Source organism: Psammomys obesus, unplaced genomic scaffold, assembly GCF_907164565.1.
Source record: "Psammomys obesus unplaced genomic scaffold, mPsaObe1.curated_primary_1811, whole genome shotgun sequence".
NCBI classification, from domain to species: domain Eukaryota; kingdom Metazoa; phylum Chordata; class Mammalia; order Rodentia; family Muridae; genus Psammomys; species Psammomys obesus.
In genome coordinates, this window is record NW_026585987.1 from 4,711,751 (window position 1) to 4,736,174 (window position 24,424).

General features: G+C 41.2%; 1 protein-coding gene across 2 annotated transcripts in view; it reads right to left on the reverse strand.

The window, feature by feature from the left end:
• Adamts12 (ADAM metallopeptidase with thrombospondin type 1 motif 12) overlaps positions 1 to 24,424 on the reverse strand; it is a 290,333-nt gene that overhangs the window by 76,072 nt on the left and 189,837 nt on the right. The window contains exons 14-17 of one of the 2 annotated variants that reach the window (XM_055601145.1): positions 21,752 to 21,872; positions 13,611 to 13,855; positions 12,075 to 12,213; positions 6,254 to 6,380 (exon numbers count right to left, since the gene is read on the reverse strand). In XM_055601145.1, coding sequence (XP_055457120.1) covers positions 6,254 to 6,380; positions 12,075 to 12,213; positions 13,611 to 13,855; positions 21,752 to 21,872 — 632 coding nt within the window. The remainder of the gene's footprint in view (positions 1 to 6,253; positions 6,381 to 12,074; positions 12,214 to 13,610; positions 13,856 to 21,751; positions 21,873 to 24,424) is intronic. The other variant, XM_055601146.1, reaches the window with a different exon arrangement.

Here is a 24,424-nt window from a genome sequence, read left to right on the forward strand (position 1 = left end):
ATAAGTTTAAAGAAAGGTAATGAATTAGATTTAGTATTAATAAGCATTAAGAATAGTGAAAAAATAATAGGCTCCTTCTTAAGAAATAATAGCATGAGAGGTGCAGCTGGCGGGAGTTTCCCCTCCCTTCAGTACCTTGTTCCTGGGGAAGATCATAAATCTTGGGCTGGACATATGGGAGGATGGTTAACAAAGGTGTAGTTAGATTTTGATATAGAGAGGGACTTTGGCAGGCATCTGACTTAGCTCCTGACTTTCCTCTTCACTGGTTAGCAATAATGAAACTGCATTTGAGGTTTCTTTTTCTTTGTTTGCTCTGATCAAAAAAGTTTTTAGGCCAAGATTTCTTGTGGGCACTGCTTTATGTTTGACTGCATTTTGAGTTAAAATGTAAACTTTGTATTCCTGGTAAAAAGGCTGAATGTTCTGGGAAGTAGGCTAATTTTAAGGTGCCTTTTGTATAAAAATACTAGCTTGATTTCAGTAAAGTTGCAGCAGAGTCAAAACCATCAAGGTGTCTCTGTCTGTCAATTCATCGCCGAAACTGTGTCTTCCTATCCAAAGCCTTGTTCTACCGCGGATGATGGGAGCCCGACTGGGCCGGTCCGTGGCAAAAGTTCATGCATTAGAAACTTCTCAGTGCAACAGTGTTGGGAGGTGTGGCCTAATGGGAGTGTTTAGTACATGAGCACAGAGCCCTTCTGAACGGACTAATGCTACTATAAACCGCTGCCCGTGGGAGTAGGCTTGCTCTCCTTAACTCTTCTGCTGTGTGGGGATACATTTCACCTCTTTTCCTCTTTCAACTCTCTTGTTCTTCAGTTGTGTGGAGATAAAACAGGAAGGGCCTCATCAGTGCTGGTGCCTAGATCCTAGAATTCCAATTTATAAAACACAAGGAATATAATTCTGTTCTTTATAAACTACCCGGTCTATGGTAGTCTGTGATAGCAGGGCAAGCTAGACTAATACATCTTGTCAACTTAAAATGAGGCTCAGCTACTTTTCATCTTTTTTGCCAAGGTATGTCTTCCAGTCTCAAGTATCTAACACTGGTTTTCTTTTTTCTTTAATTTTGTTTGTTTGTTTATTACAATTTAGTCACTTTGTATCCCAGGTGTAGCCCCCTCCATTTCCTCCCAATCCCACTCCCTTCCTTCTTCTCCCCCTCTGCTCCTTCCCTAGTCCACACCAACAAATCAAGTAATCCAATAAAAAAATGGGGCACAGAGCTAAACAGAGAATTCTCAACAGAGGAATATCGAATGTCAGAGTAACAATTAAAGAAGTGCTTAATGCCCTAGTCATACAGGAAAGGCAAGTCAAAATGACCCTGAGATACCACCTCACACCCATCAGAATGGCTAAGATGAAAACAAACAAACAAACAAACAAACAAACAAAAACCTCAAGTGACAACACATGCTGGAAAGGTTGTGGAGAAAGAAGAACCCTCCTCAATTGCTGGTGGGAATATAAACTTGTGCAACTACTTTGGAAATCAATCTGGTGCTTTCTTAGACAATTAAGAATAGTGATACCTCAAGATCCAGCTATACCACTCCTGGGCATATATTCAAAAGATGCTAAACCATACAACAAGGACATTTGCTCAGCTATGTTCATAGCAGCATTATTCATAAAAGGCAGAATCTAGAAACAACCTAGATGTCCCTCAACTGAAGAATGGATGCAGAAATTGTGGTACATTGACACAATGGAATACTACTCAGCAATTAAAAACAAGGAAATCATGAAGTTTTCAGGCAAATAGTGGGAACTAGAAAAGATCATCCTGAGTGACATAACCCAGAAGCAGAAAGACACATATGATATATACTCACTTATAAGTGGATATTTGCCATATAATACAAGATAAACATACTAAAATCTATAGTCCTAAAGAAGCTAAACAACAAAGAGGACCCTAGGGAAGAGGCTGAAACCTCACTCAGAAGGGAAAACAGAGTAAGACATCACAAGTTGGAGAAGACAAGGAACAGGACAGGAACCTTCCACAGAGTGCCTCTGACTCTATACATCGTCGAAGGAGATACTTGAGACTCATAGCCAAAGTTTGGGCAGAGTGCAGGAAACCTTATGGAAGAAGAGGAAGACAGAAAGACCTGAAGGGGATAGGAACTCCACAAAGAGACCAACAGCCAAAAATTCTGGGCCAGGGGCGAAGGGGTGCTGCAGAGACCGATACTCCAACAAAGGACCATGCATGGAGAAGACCTATACCCCCTGTTCAGAGGAAGCCCATAGGCTGCTCCGTTTCCAAGTAGCTTCCTTATTAAGGGGACCATATGCTGTCTCTGACATGATTTCAGTGGCAGGCTCTTTGATCACCTACCCCTGGGGCATGGAGCCTTGCCAGCCTGCAGAGGAAGATGATGCAGCCAGACTTGACAATACTTGATTGGCTAGGATCAGATGAAAGGGTAGTAGGTCTACCACTGGCTTGCGGTCCTTTCAAGCAGGTTACTTCTTGTTAGCTAGACACAACTATAGTCACCTGGGAAGAGGGAAACCCTACCAGATTGTCCTGTAAGCAAGCGTGTGTGTGTGTGTGGGGGGGCATTGATTAATGATTGATGTGTGACGGCCCAGAATACAACTCCCCCCGGAACCCTGGACAAGGGTCCTGAGTTGTGTAATAAAGCAGGATGAGGAAACCGTGGTAAAGAATCCAGTCAGTAGCATTCCTCCATGGTCTCTGCTTCAGTTCCTGCATCTAGGTTTCTACCTCAGCTTTCTATATGATGCATTGTGGTGTGAAAGTGTAAAATGAAACACACCATTTCCTTCTCAGTGACACAGATAAGGACAAGATTCTGCTTGACTAAATGCTGCCTTGTGACATCTATTTTTAACAGAGAAGTCTGAAAAGTCAATTTAAGAATGCCCACCCAAGTAAATGATTATCCTGGATATATGATATCTTTGGCCTCCATTGTCCCATGGGTGATGTCTGAATACCCTGGCATCTTGAGAAAGGATACTGCCATGTTAGATTAGTCGCATATTTTCTTTACTCCTATTTTTTCTCTTAATATCTACCCACCCACCCACTGACCCTTACCCAATACTCAAATATAGACTCCTACGTGTCCATGCTATATATGGTGTTGAGGCCAATATTTTCTCCACAGTAAATTTCTATTGTGATGGTCCCTATGCTCATGATGTTGTTGAATAAAGTGTGTTTTACTTTAACAAATATGACTAATGTTTTCTTTCATTATACCCAACCACACTACTACTCAATTGAGTATGCATTGTGTATAGTGTTCTTTAATCACTGAATGTTATTTGATCTCTTACACATTATAATATAAAATATATATTACAGATTATTACTGTATCACTATTTGGGGAGCTTTAAAAAAGCTGTTGATATCTATATATGACTAGACTCAAAATCTCTTGTAGGGAGGGCCAAAATATCCATGCCTTGTAAAAGCTGCCTAGTGAATTATTTTAAATGAGGATTGAAAACTACTGGTGTTCTTGATGCCAAATACATGGATATAACTTTTTATCTCTAAATTTTACCTAAGCAATAGACTTTATTGTTTTAGGATGGGCCATAATTAATAAAGAAGAGCATGGCTATGTGTGTGTGTGTGTGTGTGTGTGTGTGTGTGTGTGTGAGAGAGAGAGAGAGAGAGAGAGAGAGTTGCTATGAGTCAGGTCACATTACTCTCTCACCTTCATTACTCAGACAGCTGAGACCAGAAATGCTACAGAATTACCTTTAATGCATATGAAAGTTTTGCACAACAAAGAGTAATCCAGCCTAAACTCAAGTGCTGAAATAGGGAAACCTTGATTGAAGTCTCATGCTGTTCTTTCATACAGCGAAACCTACACACAGCTGCTGGGGTTGAATGAATAGCTGTGATGTTTATTGAATACTTTGGATGTGCTCATAACTGTAACCTTGCAGAACTTTGTTTTGCTGAAAAACAGAGTCAGAATGAAGTCAGCTAGGCAGAAGGAACACAAATGACTGCTTTCTACAGTCAATATTCCAAAGAAGAGTTTCTTTCTTGGCAGCGCTGGGCCACAAAGCCATTGTTAGAACAAGCCTTATACTTGTTCTAAGGTTTAGATAATTCAACACTTTTATCAGATCTTTAAAAGCAAAATCTGTCTCAGATACTCCTCTGGGGAAGATAAACTAATGTTGAAATTTGATTTAAAAACCAAAATATTACTGAAGAAGAACTGTCTTGAGAAAATAAAAGATGAGGGAGAGAGAGAGAGAGAGAGAGAGAGAGAGAGAGAGAGGAGATAATCTTTTGGAGAGAGAAATAACAGATCTGGATGATGGATGTGAGCTTTTCAGACATCACAGAAGTCAGGTGCCCAAGGAAGATGCATTAGAACTTCTAATCAAGGAACTAACCGCTGTGCTGAATTTGTAAAAGTACATACTACCAACCAAGCAACCTTTGTTTATTATTTTTATTTTTAAAGAAACTTAATACATTTATTTAAGAAAAAGCCCTTTAAGCCCTTTGTGACTTTGAGCACACAAAACTTAGTTTTTATAGTTAGTCTTTTCTGTTTGCTCATCGAATTGTTCCATTTTGTTGATATCTTTTCTTTGACTTACTTTCTTTCCTTCCTTTTCTTTTTCAAGGGAGGGTAAGCCTTGCTATGTAGCCCAAACAACCTCATTCTCTTCCTACTTCTACCTCCTGACTCTTGGGATTACAGGTGTGTGCTACCATGCCTGGCCCATATGTGACTTTGTTACCTTTGCTAAAGATTTTAATCTATGTAGTTAAATAAACAGATATAACTACAAGAAAAGGATTGTATGTATATAACATAGCAACAAAAATAATTTTTGTAGAAATTTCAATACAGTCAGACAGTAACTGCCTAGGTGCACATATTACTGATTTTTAAATATATTGTGTATATGTGCATATATGTGTATGTATATGTGCATTCATGTGCCCGTATTTTGTGTGTACCTATTCTTGGATATAAAATAAGGGCAAGCATTTTACTTCAGAGCCAGAAAAGAAGATATAACTGGATTTCTTAGCATCCTCCTTTGAAGGTTGTGCCATTAGCTTGAGTGCAAACTAAATCAGCTCAGACTTGACCTGTTAATTTTGTTGATCTTTACCAACCACAAGCTGGGCCTCTGGCACTAACCATGCATAGAAATAGTCTCAAAAAAGAAAAACCCAGGAGTACCTTGGGAAAGAGATACCAGCAAAGGGAAACATAGTTTAAATTGAAGTAAAAACACCATTCAATGGGAGGATCATAAAGGATTTGTCAAATTGCTTACGTCTTTCTCTTCTTCCTTAAGTATAATCTCAAAATTGTTTAGTGAAAGTTGAAAGAAATGATGTTTCTGACACAACAGCAGATGCGAGGGAATAACTATTCTCAGATGTGTTGCTGATCTGGAAGAGGCAGGGGCAGCATTACAGGCAGATCTTCTGCTCTGCAAGAAAGCCTGACCCTGGATGTCTCATTTGCACTGCTGGGCTTGCAGTGTAGCACCTGGCTCCTATCAGTGCTTCCATTCTAACTGCCATGGCTGCATGACTGACTGCAGGAGAGAAGGCTGGCAGGTGGACCATTTCCAACTTTTGTTGTGCACCAAGAAGGTCCATTTATAAGCTCAGATTAAGAAGCATTGCAGGAGGAAATATCCACAAGTGTATTCTGACCCACTGCTCTCAGATCCAAGAAGTAACGAGATGCCAGTTCAATATAAAGCTTCAGGCGTGGGAAGGATTCTGTGTACAGGAGCTGGGAGCCCAAGTCCTGGGTGAGGCTCTTGACTATAGCCCCAGCCCTGACAAGGCTGCATTCTAAGTCTCCTCTTTTGGGAAGCCTGAAGTGACAGAGGGCACAGCCAGTTCAGAGTATGAATATGAAAGTTCTAGATTTAACGGGGGAGGGGCATGCCCTTGGAAAACTAAATCACTAGATAGTTAAACAACTTCTGGGTGAAAGTTGTGAACATTATCTTCAGCACTTTGAGAGTGGGTCTCAGCAAATAAAAACACACAGTGTATTGACTTTGGAAAAAGAATTGCTCTCTGGAAAGAAAATGCCCTGATGGCTTGCCACAGGCTGAGAGAACAGCCACAGAAACCTCTCACATCTTTCCTGCACTAACTTTAACAACACAGCCCGCAATTACTGCGGAGCATTGGAGCACTATTAAATTAGGTGCCTGGGCAGGTGACACACGGAGGTCCAGCTGTGTTACCTGGGCGGACAATCCTTTTCATAGCATGTCTTCTGTCTCCCGCTGGGCTGCGTTTCTGGGTTACAGAAAGTAGCCTTCACTATCCCATGGCCCTTCTTGACACAATGAACAGCCTGCCGGCGAATACCTGGGGAAAGAACCACACACTTTGAGTTCTGAAACCATGTGAAAGCTACTGTACAAGAAACACATGTCTTCAAAGAGGCCATGGGTAAAGGCTGGAGCTGGCGGCTCAGTGGAGCCTCCACATGGTTCCAGCGCCCAGACCTTTGAGTGACTTGTACAGAGTCACTGCAGTCTTTGAGTCTCTCTAACTGAGAGGCCCAACATATCGGAGTAGAGATTTCTCCATCCTTTAGACACCCTGCACAAACAGTCTCTGAGTTTGATAAAGTGGTGGTACTCTGTACGGACCGAATGGATGCCAGCTCTCCTTCCTTCTCTATTCAAGACCAATCCAGTTAGCTTCTTAGTTCACAGAGCACTGACTTTTTTCATCTCCTCCTCTCCTGGGCTGCTGTCGTTTCTTTTTCTTTTTTGTTTCTTCCTTCCAGACCTAGTCTGTTTTTTCCCAGCACCCTGCTCTTAACTCTTGAAGTGATCTTATGGATGACTGTGGTATCCATTGAGGTCTAGAAATTGGACTGCTATCTTTTTGGCTAACTGCCTCTTCTCTAATTTTCCTGGGCTAGGGATGGTAGCCTTGTTTCCCTCACATTCCAGTGTTCATGGGCAGTATTTACCTGTCTTAATTTCTCCAAACCCTTCCATGCCCATGAAAGTAGCCAAAGTAGTGAGTCTGCCAACTGTTTCCTGCTGGGGTCTCTAAGTTATATTATCTCCTTTACAACAACGAACTTAATAGTTTAGAGAAAAAAAAAAAAAACCAAACATTATTACTCTTCAGTGGCATGCTCATTAGTCTGAAATCCAATTTTGGAATAATGGCAGCTCTCTTTAACATGGGCTGTTATAAAAGCTTTAGTGGAGGGGGTTAGAGTAAGGTCATGCTTTTAAGAATAATTACTATTATGTAACGCTGCAAATTCAGAAATTATGATATTAGACTGTATCTAAAGGAGTGTGATTTTTTTTCTGTAAAAATGGCTTGGCATTCTTTTTTTTTCAAACTGGACACTGATCTCAAAGAAATTTTACTAACTGGGCTGCCAATAAACCTGTGTGATGTCATAGGACTAAATTATTTCTCATCTGAAGATGCTTCCTTGAAACTTCTACTTCTAAGGTGGAAAGTTAGACCTGTGAGATGGCTCATTTAGGCCACTCGCAGCAAGGCTGACAACGTGAATTTGATTTCCAGAACCCGTAATGAGGAAGGAGAGAGCGGATTTCTGTCAGTTGTCCTCTGACCACCATATACCCACAGTGATATCTGTGTGCCTGCACACTCTCTCTCTCTCTCTCTCTCTCTCTCTCTACTATTTCCAGAAGATTGTAAGACCCTTTTAAATACTTGATAAATCATACTGGGCATTAGTGGTATTGAGCCAATTGAATGCCTTGATTTTAAACCTGTCACCATGCTTTAGAATTGGTCATCTCGGAAGGAAATGTGCCTTGAAAGAAGGGAAAGTTAAGTTCCTCATGAAAAACAAGTGCAGAAACAGTGACACGGTTTATTATAATCTCAAGTTAATATTGAGATTTTTAAAATGGAGTCTGCAATGCAGTTAATTTGTTTAAGATGTTTTAAATTAAACATTTACGTTAGAATAAGTTATACAAAACAATTGAAGAATGCTTGACAAACAGAAGTGCAGAATTTTCGAAATGTCAAAACTTAAAAGATCAAAGAGGCTCCAGGCAGTGCCTAACCACTTCATCTGAAAGGACTTAACATATTATCAACTCAATCTCTGGAGTACCAAATAAGATTGCGTTCCTTACACCTACACAGTGACAATAATATCAGTATGAACTAAAGTTCACAACAGCACAAAAATTAGAATTCTAAGACTGCACATAAAATGATTTTAATAATGTAAAATGATAACAATTTTGCAAAGCAATAGATTTATCATAAATAAACCTCTTCATAAACCTCTTCATAAATACCAGTACAGAGAAATAACACTCACTTCACAGGAAGAAGAAAAGCGTGAGGACTGAATAACCACTGATGTTGTTGATAAGTACAACTCATTCTACCAACTTTCAACTTCAGTTTCCAGGAACATTATTTTCCTGACTCCCCTAGCTCTGTTGGCTCCATTTTCTTCAACCAGTGAATTCATATCTATCCACCACAACACAAACTCGGTCTAGGAAAGCGTGCAACCTGCCACTACTAGTGTGTGTGTGTGTGTGTGTGTGTGTGTGTGTGTGTGTGTGTGTGAAAGAAAGAGAGAGAGAGAGAGATTGAGAGAGAGAGAGAGAGAGGCAGACAGACAGGCAGAGACAGAGAGGAAGAGAGACAGAGAGAGGACTAGCAACAGTAGGTGCCACATCAATCTCATAAGAATCACAACTGGGTTTGAGTCTTCTTTTAATGTATAGTTTCTGAGTATTCTCTGACAATCTCTCTTACGTTTCTCAAGCCTCAGTTTCTTTGTCCTCACTTATTTGATAATGCTAAGATTATAATAGGGAGTGCTGTGGGGATAACTATATACATAATATATTATATAATATATAATTATACTATACAATATATTTAATATATGATAATAAATTATGATATAAATATAATATATCATATACATGAATATACATACATGTATATGTATGTATATATGGAGTATCAACTCTCTCTGAAGACACTGAATAATTCAGGTTTTGCAGTCAAGGTTGAACACACACTGAGATTGGGATGTAGAGAAGATTTTATTCATCCAATCCACTTAAACCTGTTTCTCTACACCCTATAATTCAATTTTCTAGATGATTGACCCCACTTTGTCATAATTCTTTTTTTCCAGCTCAAAAACTTCTCTGACTTTTTACTGACTTTAACTATTAATTAGCTATGCATTAACATGCTTGATTTTTGTCACTGGTCATTGCTAACATCTTCACAAGTCCCATAAGTATAAAAGCCAATACCATTTTCCCCACTGAAATGCCAGTCATCTGATCATATCATGTTAAAGGCAACTTTGAAAAAAAAAGGTGAAAATTTGTTCAGGTTAAAAAAAATTGACTATGCTTGAAGAACTTTAATGGTGTTAGGAAAAAAAAATGTTTCTGTCCTCCGAAGGAACTATTCACAAAATTAAGCAAAACCAGTCTTCAGACCAACCGTGGCTCCCTTTCTGTAGCCACTGCGTGAAAGTCAGGCAAATCACACAATTAAAGAAAATCAGAAAAGCCTGCAAAATCCCACAACACTTAGCAGCTAACTGGTTAAAGCAGGCATTCGGCATTTCACAGAACACCGTGAGCGAGCACAGCAGCAACAGAGAAAATGCAAGCCGCTGTAATATTAGAGAACAAAACGAGAGCCCTATAATCAAAGAGGGCCTAATCTCTGCAGGCTGCACAGGGTACAAAAGCAGTGGGACATAGGAGACCAGCATAATGAGAGACCATTAGATTAGCCACAGTGGTGCCAGCCAGCCAGCTACTAGATTTCTTGTTCTCTCCTTTTTATGATTTTGGTAAACTATATCTCATCTTCATTTGCTAACACATTTTAAACCTGCCTTGATAGTTTTAATATCCTCATGGATATTGCATCAGAAAGTGTCTTCAAGTTTTTGTTTGAACAGGATGAACCAAAACATTATCCAGTGGTAACTAACCACTGTTTCCAGTGGGCAGGCCCCAACTTAAGAGGTGTCAAGGATGCTGCAAGAGTATACTAATTCTGTGGTACCCACACTGACCTCTGATTTTGTGGTTCCCCTCCACCACCATTTGGTCCTTTGTGTTTTCCATTTTTTCCCTATGTTACCCTACATTTTTATAATGTAGAAAGTTTTAACTTAAATATATATAATGACAAATGGCCACTGAATGTGTCGCTGTTCTGTCTTTGTGTTTCACATTGTGTGCCCTGTGTGAATATCAGTGTCCTGTCCTCTATGTGTCTGGGGTAGTGACTAACATAGATAGCCAGGATTTTCTCTGCCGGAGCCAGAGATCTCCCGGTAACTGCAATAGGCAGTGTATTGAAGTTCACATGCTCACTGTGAACATCCCATTAAGGCTTTGCAATCGGAATGAAGTTTACTCACCCAGGCAGGGATGGTGCTGAAGGACCAGGCTGTAACAAGCAAAACCAAATGTTGAATTGACATTAGTTAAGGATGTTCTATTTCCTAACTAACTTTGGAAGTCTCGTTACGGTCACTGCAAACCCAGCTGCTTAGCTCTCGGTCCCTGATGCTCTGAAATAACAAACCCAAGCTCATTAAATCCAGAAACAGAAGAGGGTGGAGGATGCTCTGCTTTTCTGTGGAGTCTCAGATAACTAGCACTAGGTGAATTTCATTATGTGTGGTCTGGGACAACTAATTTAAGCAGAACGTTTAAGCATGAACTTCCCTGAGAGCTGAGAAGAAGAGGGAATCACAGGTTGAAAATGTACTTGGAACTACATTCACAATGACTTCATTTTTCTCATGAATGATCCCCAGGGAAAGTATTTGACACTCAATATTTATTTCCTGCTAAAAATTGCCTTTGCTTCTCTGGGAACCTGGCCCATGCTGGGCCACAGGCCAGGGCATTGCTGGAGACTGATATGGGAATCAAGGATGGATTGTCTAGGGACACCTGTGTAACAGCTGCCAGACTGCACCTTGGGCCTAGAATAATTTCTATGTTAACAGTTTCAAAACCTTATATATGTAAAGATGCATAATGCATATATGTAAAAATACGTCATACAAATGTATGAAGGTCTCAAAGAGTAAATAGATTACGTTTAAAATAGACATTTTAGAGAGATGGCTCCGCCTTGTGAGAACCCAAGTTCGGTTTTCTGCACTCGTATCAGGCGGCTCACAACTGCTGTATAGCTCCAGTTCCAGGGAGCTAACATCTCTAGCTTCTGCAGGAACTTTCACAAATATTCCTGTACTCTATTCCTCATACAGACAATTAAAAACAAAAGAAATTTTTAAGCAGACATTTTATTCTTACGAGTTCTAAAAGCTGTACCTAGCTTTCTGTGCTAAACTGGGGAAAGGATGAATTGTTTATGAGCTGCATTATGCATGACCCAACTTCTGATTCTGGACCCTATTCTATGATTGCTTCCTGGGGTAGGGAAACAAGGGGTGAGGCCACATCGGGTAAGAAGGAGGCGAAGAATGGCTTCCTGGCATGTTCCCTCCTTCATTTTGATTTCCATTGCTACATTACACACCCTGGCTATCTGCTATGCAAGTGCTCTGGTTTTATAGGCAGAAATTCCAGGAAGGAGGCAAGAAGTTCCAGAACAGACTCAAGTGTGGTCCAAAGACAGGCACAGAAATAAAGCTTCCTCAGACAACATTATTTTGAAAGCTCCACATACCAAGAGGCATAGCCTCTGCCTTCAAGAGCCTTGGCAAAGTTCATACATCATGCAGGTGATGTCTGTGCTTTCCAAGTGTCCTCTCGTGTCTTTGTATATCCCAGTCTCCCCTCGAGTGGAGTGGTATCCATGTAATCAAAGCAGACCAATAAAATGTAAACAGGGTACCTATTCCTTTAAGCCACAGACAAACCCAGTCACTGCTCAAAGGGATGTCCTGGGATCCCTCTGTGAGATCCTGGAGACCAGAAGGCACAGGATGAAAATACTGGCCTAGATCACCTCTTTGGCCTACTCCAAAGCTGGTGGTGTTTCCAAGTGGAAGCAGCTGTTTCTCACCTGTTCCACATGTCACACTACATTCTGTCCAGCGGCCAAACTGCCAGGAGTACAACAACTTCTCCACGTCATTGTCAAGCCCATCCTTCCGGACCGTGTACTCATACTTGATACCAGGGTTAGTCACCTGGAATAGTAGCTAAAATGCGAGAGAAGAGTCATGTCAAACTGTCTTGAATATAGATTGCAAGCCAGTCGTTTAAAAGTATACCCAGAAGCTAGACAGATGGATAAGTAAGTAAAGTGGATGCCATTCACCCGTGCAGAAAGCCAGGCATGGGTGTGTGCTCCTATAATTCCAGGACTAGGGAAGCAGAGATAGGAAGATCCCCAGGGTTTGCTGGCCAGCCAGTCTAACTGAATCAGCAAGCGCCTGGTTTAGTGAGAGACTTGTCTCAAAAAAGCCAAATAAACTAAGGCAAGCTATCGAGAAAGATGGCCCAACTGATGCTGACCTCTGGTATATTTGCACTCCTGCATACATGGATACTTGTATACCAAACATCACAGAATGTTTCTCTTTGGCAGTAGTTATAGTGGGCGCTGCTAAAAGGTTCTCTACCAACATCTGTATTTGTCTAGCTACATCAACTTTGGCTGTCTACAATCACACAATCTGCTTCTGTAGTTCATTGGCTAAAACAACATGCAAGTTTAATACAGAATTTAAATCATATGGACACTACACTATGGGGTTGAGCCAAATGTCTCCTGTGCCCTGTGTACTTACTAACTTCAGGAATATGGGTAAATGCCTTAGTTTCTTTACTTTCAAAACAAACCTAAGAAGTACTTGCTGGTGTGTTTCTCATCAGGGTTAAGTGAATACGTATACAGAAACTGATTATTACCTGACATGAAGTTAGCTCTCAGACATTAACTTACATTACAGCTGTGTGTTAATGAGGTTCCTACTCTAGTTCTTAGGTTGGGTGGTAGTTTTAATATACCGTAGCTCTGAGATGAAAAAGGATAACCTTGACCACCATCTTCTGCCTTCACATTCTGATTTGACCTCCCTCAGGTTTTAGAATGTGGCTGAATCTGACTCTGTTGGACTGTCTCTCATTGCCAACTTACTTTGTGCTGCCCAGTACAGACATCCTATTTTCTATATTTCTATGCTTAACAAGGACAAAACCCATGATTCTTTGCAAAGCATGTACTCTGATGTGAGCTGCCTTGTTCCAAGAGTTTCACAAAGCAAACTCTACCTGACAACCAAAGTTGTCACCTCAATTCATCACCACTGCTAGGAAGCCACAATGAGGCACTTTAAATACACAAGGAATAAATCAGCCTGAGAACTATGTTCCAACTTCCAGATGGTTTGGAGGTTCTGACTTTTGTTCCTGGGGCTTCTGCAGTTCTAAAGAACAAAGAAGGAACAGCACAAACATTTTTCTCCCTCCCTACTTTTTGTTAAGGAAATTAATGAGTCACAGTTAATGTCCTCTGCTAAACAGCTTAAGAGGGAAGTGAGAAGGATGCCCCTGAACAGCACGCTGGCCAGCAGCTCCTTCCCTTCAGCATTACCTGCAGCCATACTGATTCGTTGGTGGGGCCTGGAGCCATCAGCTTTTCCAGATCTCCTTTCCTGTCGTACTGGAAGACGGTGCCGGCCAGCTTATAATTTCCATTCCACTGGATAATAAACCCCCCATTGAGGTAATATTTTTCTGGATCTTCACTCCTAATGGCCAGGAAATTTCCAGCTGCCTTGATTTCCATTACCCTTATATCCCTTGCCCCTTTGGGAATAAGTCCAATGTCGACGTAACCTGTGGACAAAAGAGACACTAATGAAAGAGGCTTGCTAGTTTCTCAGCTAAAGCTGCCTGTTATCCTTAGCATCTGTATCCCTCAGTGCCCATGCTTGAGTGGCCACCGGGATGGGTAGAACCAGCAGCTATGAAGAACTAGAACAGACTAACCAGTGAAAGAATTCTTAGGAGCTTAATGACTTAGTGTATAGACAGTTCTATGAGGATAGGTGACTAAATACAGATGGGACTCAGAAGATTTGCAGCTGACACAGCATTTGTGTGTGTGTGTGTGTGTGTGTGTGTGTGTGTGTGATTCTGTATGAATGCTTCAAAATTTCTCAGCTCCAAGCTAGTTTCCCATTCGAATTCCTCCTTCCTCCTTTTATTCTTGCCATCAGTGAGCTCTCCCAAGCAACCCACAGGCTACAGATTTTTCTTCCTCGGCATCACCATCAGGTCAAAAACAGCTTCTTAGATACAATTTAATCCAAACTGAAATCCATTACGACCTTCTGGAAGGTAACCTTGGATTGAGTGCCACCTGGCTTGTTTCAATCAGCGCATAACAAAAACCCAAGTTCTCTGCCCTGGTTTCTACCTCATTGCACAATTCTATTCACTAGGACGCCTTGGCTCCTCATTTTCTCCTCTTTTACAAAATGACAAATTCATAACTTTCAGTGCTGTCATCCAGGCTTCTAAAAAAAAATGTATCTGTTTTAAAGCATTGATCGACTCTGGCGGCAATCTTCTCCTGTTTAATGGTTGTCATAGGAGGAGGCATGCCGGTGAGAGAAGAAACGGACATGGTGGTCGCCTTTCTTCACTAGCTCCTTATGATCCCATGCTACTTACGCTTCCCGAGAACCATGGCTTCATAGGATGGAAGGAACATGGGCTTTAGGACGGCCTTGTGTTCCAGTCTGTGAACTGCTGTGGATATAAACATGATTTTATTTTAATCCCTGGTGTGGGATGTGGGACTGATTCAGATTGTCCACAGCAGCAAAATATTTGCCTCATGCAGGCTCTGAGAGGAGCTCTTTGTCAGCTGCAGATAGTTTAAATCTGAGGACTCTGGAGAGAGAATAAATGCCAGAGCCCAGAGAGTGTGGAGTAGCTCTGAGAAAGAACAAGGCTGTTGCTTCTCCCCTGTGACCCCTGTTGCTGTTGATGCAGTGAGACAAGAGGATTGGACTGGCTCCAAGGAATCCAATCACCCTAACCATCAGGAAACAGCTAAGAGAACTGTGCCCTCTCTCCTACTAATGCTTTTTCTCTCCTACCTGCTCTTTCTCTCTCCTCTTGGCTCTTGTAAGGGATTAGGGTGAATAGGGAGGAAGAGTTATAAGAAATGTAAATAAAAGTTTTTTTTTTAAGTATGCAAACAGTGCACTGCACAGCAGATCTAGTTCTATGAAGTTTGTCCGTCTGTCTAACTCCTTTGAATCTCTTCTGCACAATCACAGGAACTGAAGAGTGATCTCAGAGACTCCTCAGCCATCATTCTACATAAGATTGATGGTGTCTGCTAGTGGCAACCAAAACAACATTCATTAGAGGCCTGATGCTCACAATACATGTGAGTAAGTTCCTGAGGAAGCATGAATTTTTAGATCCATCTTCCGGTGTCTCACTTGAGAGCTGTGGCATGTAGGAGTACAAATCAGATACAGTTCTGTGTTCAACATGAGTCACAGGATGAGGAAGAACTACATAAAAATCAATGTTCCTAAAAGATCTTTTGAAAGGCTGAGTTGCTCTGCCTCAGATTTAGCCTTAATTATTTCAAAAGTGTGACAATCTCAGGGTACATGGTAAGACATCACAAGTACTGAACTAGAAGTCAGTAGGAAGAAAAGGCAGGAGAAGGCTCAAAAATGAATAGTGACTTTGTACTTACTTTTAGGGTAAAGGATTAGAGTCTTAGTCCTGGAAGCATTTCAGCCTTGATATGAAAACTCTAGAGTATCTAACTACCCTCCCCTTCTTCCCTTCCAAACCAACCTAAGGCTTCCTGGGGGGAAATAATAAGATAGGATGTCTATCCAGCCTCCTATATCCAGTCTCCAGGTGTACTTTGGTTCTAAGACAGTCACATTACCACTGTGTGCTACCTTCTTCCTCAAGTCCTCTCTGGAATGTGTGTGTATATATGATTCTCTTAGCTACTTGCAGTTCCTTGTCCAGCCCCTTATTACTTTAATTAATTTATATTAATGTTATGGTTGGTAGCACTGAGGTGATTTATAGCAAGCAACTTTATATGTTGTCAGAGAATTAGACTTGCCAAGATGTTGATCTCTTGGCAATATTTACCTCTCCAAAGCCACACAGCTCTCCCTGTTCTCCCAAGTCAACAGCAAACACAGTGAACTTTGTGGTGTACCATGTGAGTAATTTTCAGCCTCAAAGTAATATCATTTCTTCCCAAAAGTATCTCTTTTGTCCCCCTCCATTAGCCATGTTACTTATTCCTAAATTGCTACATCCTTCCTCCTTCTGCCTGTTCAATGGATGTCCTAGGAGGGTTCCATTCATTCAAATCTTCAGAATATGCATTGTTGTGGAATTGGGAAGACAGCAATAGCACAACTTGTGCGTGTCAATCTCTAATGTACATTTCACTTCCAACCAATAAGATGGGTGACAGAGACTAGTGAGACATTTCTGTGAGAATTAAATGCATGACTGTTAGTAGGTGGGATCTGGTGGGGAGTCTGGTAGAGTCTGAGGGGTTTGGTAGGATCTGGTCTGCCAGGTACACACATCATTCCAGGAAGATACTATTATCATATTACAGGAATCTCCCATCCTAAATGTATAGATGCTGGCATCAAGAGTTTATACTATAGAACAGGGACTTCCTTTGTCCTTTTTCTGTTATCTAAACTGCAGAAATTATTTTTATTTTTCATGCTATTTATGTAAATGAAATTATAAGTGAGGTGTAGTAACCAGAGAAAACTAAGTTTTTTTTTAAAATATTGTGCTCAGAGTTCTAATAATGTTATTATATGCAACAAATATACTAAACTTGTATATTGTATGTGAGAGTATTTGTGTTTGTGATTAAAGATTTATTTTATGATAACTGCTCTAGATCAAAAAAATTAAGATGCAAGAATATACTGGTTATGATTAAATGAAAGAGATATGAGTCAAGGCTGATCTTGTAGGCATTGAGTTAAGGGTGCTCACAGATGTGGCCTCTCATTGTCAGCAACAAGACACAGAAGGCCAGTAGGAGCAAGGCCAGAACTTAATAGTATTGGTTGTAACCTGGAAGAGAAGTGTAGAGAAGCCAAAGAAGGAGAGAGAAGCAGTCCAGAATGGTGATTTTAAGAACTTCAAGATGGTAAACAGTGTCAGAAAAGAGGAGCCGAGTTTAAAGACAAAGTAGATAAGGCACACCTAGGAACCTAAGCAGTAGAAACAAACCAAGGATGAGAAAAGTGGATTATAGAGGGTTTACATCAATGAAAATGGGCCACAGCTGGGTGCAGTGGTAGACACCTATGATCCCAGCACTTGGGGAGCAAGAGGCAGGCGTATCTCTGTAAGCTCGAAGCCAGCCTGGTCTACAAAGCAAGTCCAGGACAGCCAATGCTACACAGAGAAACCCTGTCTCAAAAAAAGAAGAAAAAGAGGAAAGGAAGAAAGAAAATGGGCCACAAGGCGGGATGGAGAGAGCTGGTTCAGCAGTTAGGAGTACATATTGCCTCTCAAGAATGCCTGAGTTTGGTTTCCTGAAGCCCTCTTCAAGCCTCTGAGGTCATGACACTCATCCTTACACACACACAGACACAAACAAATTAAATTAAATTAAATCTTTTTCTAAAAAATAGGCTGTAAAGTTTTATGGTGAATATTAGTATCTGAATAATAAGTCTGGGACACCTTTGGAAGAAAAATCAGCATAAAGGTCCATCAACTTCCCTTTGAAGCAGAAAATTTGTTTAATTTTCAACTACAGGTTAAAAGTCAGAGCAGCATCTATACCCTGTTTCCTCCCTGCTATAAAACAGAGATGGCAGCAGAGAGAGTCACTATTATACTCATTGTTCTTCAGCAGATGCTCAGTTGTTTCTTGGGTATTGAGTAAATGAATAAACAAGTCAGGCATCTTTAGTATCTGCTACTTTGCCCTAAGTTCTTCTAATTGCAGACACTTCTAATCACAGTAATCATTGTCTACCTCTCAATGGTAATGATTTTCTTTTTTCTTTTCTTTTCATGAACAATGGAAAATGAAGCTACTATGAGGCTTTATAAGAAAGGGTAGCCGATGTAGCCCAAGTCTGGCACGAAGTAGAAATCAAGATGGTACCATTCAGTACACAGCATCAAGTCTATTGAATAAGATTCCCTTCTACAGAGAAAGCCAGGAATTTAGTTGGAGTGTCTCAAGGAGGCAACAGGTCTGGAAATTTTTTCATGGACACTGTGCAACTTCAGTACAAAGATATATAGAGACATAACACACCTAAAGGATATTAGGACTACAGAGAAAAATGTCAGTCAAGGTCAGTAGGGATTTCAGAAGCTGGGGACCCCTCATTTCTTGCCTCCTGACCTATTTTAATTCTGCATGATCCCTTCTCCTTCTTAGGTGTATTTAAACAAATGACAAAAGAATTTGAGCAACATTTCATGCCCCTGTAACTGATGGTAGTAGCAGCGACTGCTCCTACAGTGAGAAAGAAGTGGAGGAGGAAGAAGGGTTGGGTCTGACTATCATAGACATTTTAATTGAAACTCTTTTTAAAATAACTCTTCTAAGAAGAGCCGTGAGCAAAGCACATAGAAGTGGCCAATCCCTAAAAGAGTAGTTTTCTTTTAAGACACCAAAGCAAAAGGGTGGGGGGGGGGGGGAACTAACTTAGAAGAGCCAATGAAGTGCTGTCCTTTGTTAGCAAAAGAGTTTGGAATTCATCTTAAGGAAAACTCATTTTACCTAAATTTCCATGAGCACTTACCGAATACATACTCCAGATAGAGACTGCAGCCATCTGGAGTTGAGTGAGGTAGAGACAAATACCACAAAGACAATTCTATTCCTGGTTAATAGCTACCTTGAGTTCAAAGAATAAAATATAGGTGAGATGTGGCAGCTCCACAGAATAGCTGAAGAATAAATACAGGGAAGTAGGTAATAAACAATATATATATATCCCTATATATTTTTGCACTTCACACAAGTCCGTCACACCAGTTCAATGTAAATATATTTTATTATTCTTTTGCAGCATGCCCTTGCCTCATTTGCATGATGGAAAAGTGGTAGGCAGTTCCCCCCCTTTCTTGTGTCAAGGTTCATTAATCAGGGCGCAAAGATGGGATCTGGTAAGCATCCTGTGGTCTGTGGACACAGACCTTCTTAGTGCCTGTTGCAGTTCAGAGTGAAACTCCATGCACTCCCCTATGCACTAAGAGGGGCAAGAGCAGAGGTCTACGAGAATCCTGCAGTCATGAGCGGTGTAACGCTAACACCAATCCATGGGTGCCAAAGACCACTCAAGTATTTCAAGCAGCAAATGGAAGAAAGAGAACTTATAATACAAGTCTCAGCTGTTAAATGCTTAGTGGTAGAATGTGGCTAGAAGTGCAGGCCAAGCTATTTATAGTCTCCTTTTCTTATTCCAAGAGACTAGAGAAGAAGAAAAACAGACAAGAAAATAAACCAACAGCAGAAATCAAGTGCAATTCCCTAAGACATTAGAAGGTCAAATAGAGAAAATGTAGGAACGACAGCTCGGGTCATCATGTAAGAAGTACAGCATAGCAGAGACCAAAATTACAGACCTCTATGGAGAAATGGACCAGAGGTTAGAAAACGAAACATGATTTTAGTTTGACATTTTATAATTTAGGTTAATGTGACCATATCTAAATAAAAGAAAATATCGACAAAATGTCTTTGTTTAGGTTAAAAAGATAGCCACCACATGATGCTTAATCATAAATTTAACACATACTGGATTATCATCTTCACCCCCAGAAAGTAATTAGAAAGATGTGTTCCATCCAGAATAAAGTTATCAGTGAAATGAGAAATGCAGTCTGTGAATGGTAATACTTAAAGCGCAGGGCAGGACTCATTTTTACGATTTGACAATAATCAGTCAAATTGAAAAGACAAGGATAGAATTTAGATAAATTTAGACTATCTGCTGTGTATTCTATGGAGGCAGTGAGTAATGTAATCAATTGAAGAAAACACTCAGTACTCATGGAATTACACTTAGGGACTTCCTGAGTACTAAACACATCTAAGAGAGAGACACTGCTTTAGTAAGACCCAGAAACCAGTACCCCTTTATATCTGAAAGTGGCCATCATTTCTGGTTCTGATGTGACCTCTAGGAAGCCGGCGATGCTTCTTATCCAGGATCTACTTCAGTCCTGTATGCCAGACTGGCTGTTCCCAGCACCCATTCTTCTACAGAACCAGGAGAATGAATTTCCACCACCACACCTTGAGCAGCAGAAACTGCTTATCACCATCCCAACTCTTCCTTCTCCACGTGGGAAAATGCAAATGTAGAGTTCTGTGTCTGAGCACCAGCTTGATGACCAGACCCTTCCTTTCTTGGCTTCTTTCTATTCACTGCTGTTTTCCCAGGGCCTCCTATCCCCTAAACAATTATTTATATCGGAATTCTTGTTTCACAGTCTTTCTGGGGAGGCTCAATTAAAATATCCCGAGTTGTCGTCATCTTAAGACTTTACCAGGTAAAGATCATGGCTGGTATGAAGGCACCATGAGAACTACTGTTGATGAATGTAAACCTTCATGGTCATAACTGATGTGAAATGATCGTAGGGTCTTGCCACACCTCCTAGGCTCCCTGGTAGCTCATAAGGCTGCACAAAGAACTCTTGAAAGGTCTAAATACAGAAAAGGAATGGTAAAGAATGGACAAAGGCAGGCATGTTAGGTAGAGACGTGCCCTCAGATTCATCGGTCCATTGTGTTGGATGTACAGGCTGGGGATGTGAAGCATCTCCTTCTTGCCTCTCCTTTGACCTTGACAGTACGCGCCAGTACTTCTGCCTTCCCACATGTTGCTGGCTTCTCGTTCCTCATATACAAAACCCCCAACCCAGTGTGTGAGTCCATCTCTCCCTGGCTCTTGGTTTATTCTGACGTCATTGTCTTTATCCTGTTCCTCTTAAGCTGCATATTCTCAAGGAGCATGGCCTTCTAGGAACCACACTGTTATCTGTTCCCTGGAGTAGCCACCAGCCTTTCAGGCCAGTGTGACACTTCCTGTATTGTCTTAGTAACCAATAGTTGTTCGTATAAATGCCAAAGGGAGCTGTTTCCTTTGTAGTGAGAACTATATCCTATTAAAAAACAAACCCAAAATCTCTTTCTCTCCCTTCTTCCCTCCCTCCCTTTGGCTTTTCTTTTTTTTTTTTAATAATTTATTTAATTTTATGTGCATTAGTTTGAAGGCATCAGATCCCTTGGAATTGGCATTATAGACAGTTGTGAGCTGCCATGTGGGTGGCTGGGAATTGAACCCAGGTCCTTTGGAAGAGCAGACAGTGCTCTTAACCACTGAGCCATCTCTCCAGCCCCATAAGATTTTATTTATGTAGGGCATCAGATCTCAATAGAGATGGTTGTGAGCCATCATAGGGTTTATGGGAATTGAACTCAGGACCTCTGGAAGGGCAGACAGTGTTCTTAACCACTGAGCCATATCTCCAGCCCCATAAGATTTTATTTATGTAGGGCATCAGATCTCAATAGAGATGGTTGTGAGCCATCATAGGATTTATGGGAATTGAACTCAGGACCTCTGGAAGGGCAGACAGTGTTCTTAACCACTGAGCCATATCTCCAGCCCTTTGGCTTTTCAAAGTCCCTTGATACTTAAGTTATCTGGGTTTTTCTCTCACCGGATCCCTCCTTCTGTTTAAACAGCTTCTTCACAGTCTGGCAGGCAGAGCCGTCTCCAAGGCACACACCACAGCGATCCTCTGTAGCATTGGAATCAATCTCATAGTCACAGCCAACCTTCTGTGGGGGAACGAAAGGTTGGGATGAATGGCATAGGTAGGAGACATCATACCTGCCTCTACCTATAACCTCTCATTTCCTACTTTATTATTCATGTGCCTAGTGGCTTGTTTCTTTTTCCTGGTGGCAGGCACAGGAATAAATGCTCCATTACTATTGGCAAAAGAAATAAAATCATCTCTACACAGCCACGGGGGAGGAGTGGGGGATTGGCCTCAGGACTGTCAACATTTTCAGATGCTCATATGTCTTATACAAAGGGCATAATGTTTGCATATGACCTGTGTACAACTTATATTCTTTAAAATCATCTTTAGGGTAATTATAATGCCCAATACCGAGACTAAATCTGCCAGAAAACCAGGTAGGCTGCTGGATGACCCTGAGAGAAATCTCTCTGTTCCTCAAGACTCAATCACCCACTCTCATGCCTAGGGCTGCAACAGAATACAAGCTGCAGCCTTCCATCATACCTGCCCGCATCTCCTGTGGATATCAAAGACTACTCCCTCCTAACCTCCTTCCTCCTACTTGTTGCTGTATCCAAGCCCACACTGTAGCAGTCATGTTCTGCTAACCACAGGCCATAACTGCCTGCCAGAAAGCCAGGTTAGGCTGCTACAGATCTCTCTCTCTTTCTCTCTCTCTTTCTCTCTCTCTCTCTTTCTCTCTCTCTCTCTTTCTCTCTCTCTCTCTGTATCTCTGTCTTTCTCCTGAGCCCCAATTTCCCAGTCTAGGCCCTAAGCCCTAGGGTTGTAACAGAACACCAGTGAAGTCTTCCCTCACCTCTGCCCACACCTCCTATGAATCTCAGAAACCATCCTTTTCCAACCTCACTCTCCCACATGTTGCTTTGTCCCAGACCCCAACTCCCTAGTAATACCAGGGCTGCTCCTCCCAGGGCAACAAGCAGGCTGGAGGCTAGCTCACACCTCTCCTACTGCTCCTGAGGTGCAACCCCCCAGTCTCATCTCCAGCTCTGTGGCTGGAGACCTTTTGTGATCTTTCTTTTCTCTCTCACCTCAAAGACCACCCTCAGCTTTCCTTTCCCCAACTCATCCCAGTATTGCGGTCTCCAACACTAGCAGATATTCCCTGAGAACACAAGAACTGAACAGGCAAGGGAAACAGGCAACACACAGCCATCACATTTTTGAAAATCCAGAGAAAAAATAGAAACCAAGGAACAAAACAACTACCCAACAAAAGACAAATCTGGAAATCAGCACCTAGACCTAAAATCATTCCCAACCCAGATGCCTGGACACCAGCACAAAAACACAATTAACAGCCAGAGTAACAAGTCTCTGCTAGAGCCCAGCTATCCTAAAACAGCAGGTCCTGACTATTCTAACCTAACTTAAACCTTAAAACAGCCTTTATGGATATGGTAGAGGTCATTAAAGAAGAAATTAATAAGCCCCTTATTAATCCAGAAAAACACAGACAGTGTAAAGAAATAAATACAATTGTTCAGGACCTGACATTGGATATAGAATCAACAAAGAAAATGCAAACTGAGGGAATTCTGGAAATGGAAAATTTAGGGATTTGAACAGGAACTACAGAGGACAGCTTCAACAACAAAATAATCTCAAGCATTGAGGATACACTAGAAGAAATGGGTACATGGATCAAAGAAAATGTTAAATCTAAAAAATTGCAGAAAATTTAGGACACCATGAAAATATCAAACCTAAGAATAATAAGAATAGAGGAAGGAGAAGAATCCTAGCTCAAATGTCCAGAAAATGTTTTCAACAAAATCATAGAAGAATGTTTTCTTAACTCAAAGAGATTCCTATAAAAGTACAAGAAACATACAGAACACCAAATAGATTGGACCAGAAAACAAAGTCACCCCCTGAGTGGGGAGCATCCTTACCAGGACACAGAGGGAGACAATGCAGACAGTCCTGATGAGACCTGATAGGCTAGGATCAGAGGGAAGGGGAGGAGAACCTCCCCTATCAGTGAACTTGTAGAGCGGCATGGGAAGAGATGAAGGAGGGTTTGGGAGGGGGCTACAGTTGGGATATAAAGTAAATAAACTGTAATAAATAAATAAATAACTAAATAAATAAATAAATAAATTTTTTAAAAGGAATTTGCAGGCAAATGGATGTAACTAGAAAAAAAAATCATTCTGAGTGAGGTAACCCAGACCCAGAAACATAAATATGGTATGGAAAGATAAATATCACTTATAGGGGGATATTAGTTATTAAGTAAATGATAACCATAGACCCACAGAGCTTAGGTAAAGAGGGAAGCAGCTATCTTTCTGAGAGGGGGAAACAGAATAGACTTTATGGGCTGAGTGGTGGTATGTGGGATGGGGAGCAAGTGGATTAGGCCTACTTGGGGAGATGTGGTGGAAGGAGAGAGTGCACAGAGAGGGCTGGAATGGGAGAGGGCACCTGTGGGGTGGGGTGAAAACCCAGTGCAGTGGAAACTTCCTGGAGTGTATGAAGGTGATCCAATTGAGGAATCCTAGTAAGAAGGAATATTGAGCCTCAACTGGCCATCTCTTGTCAACAGGCAAGGCTTCC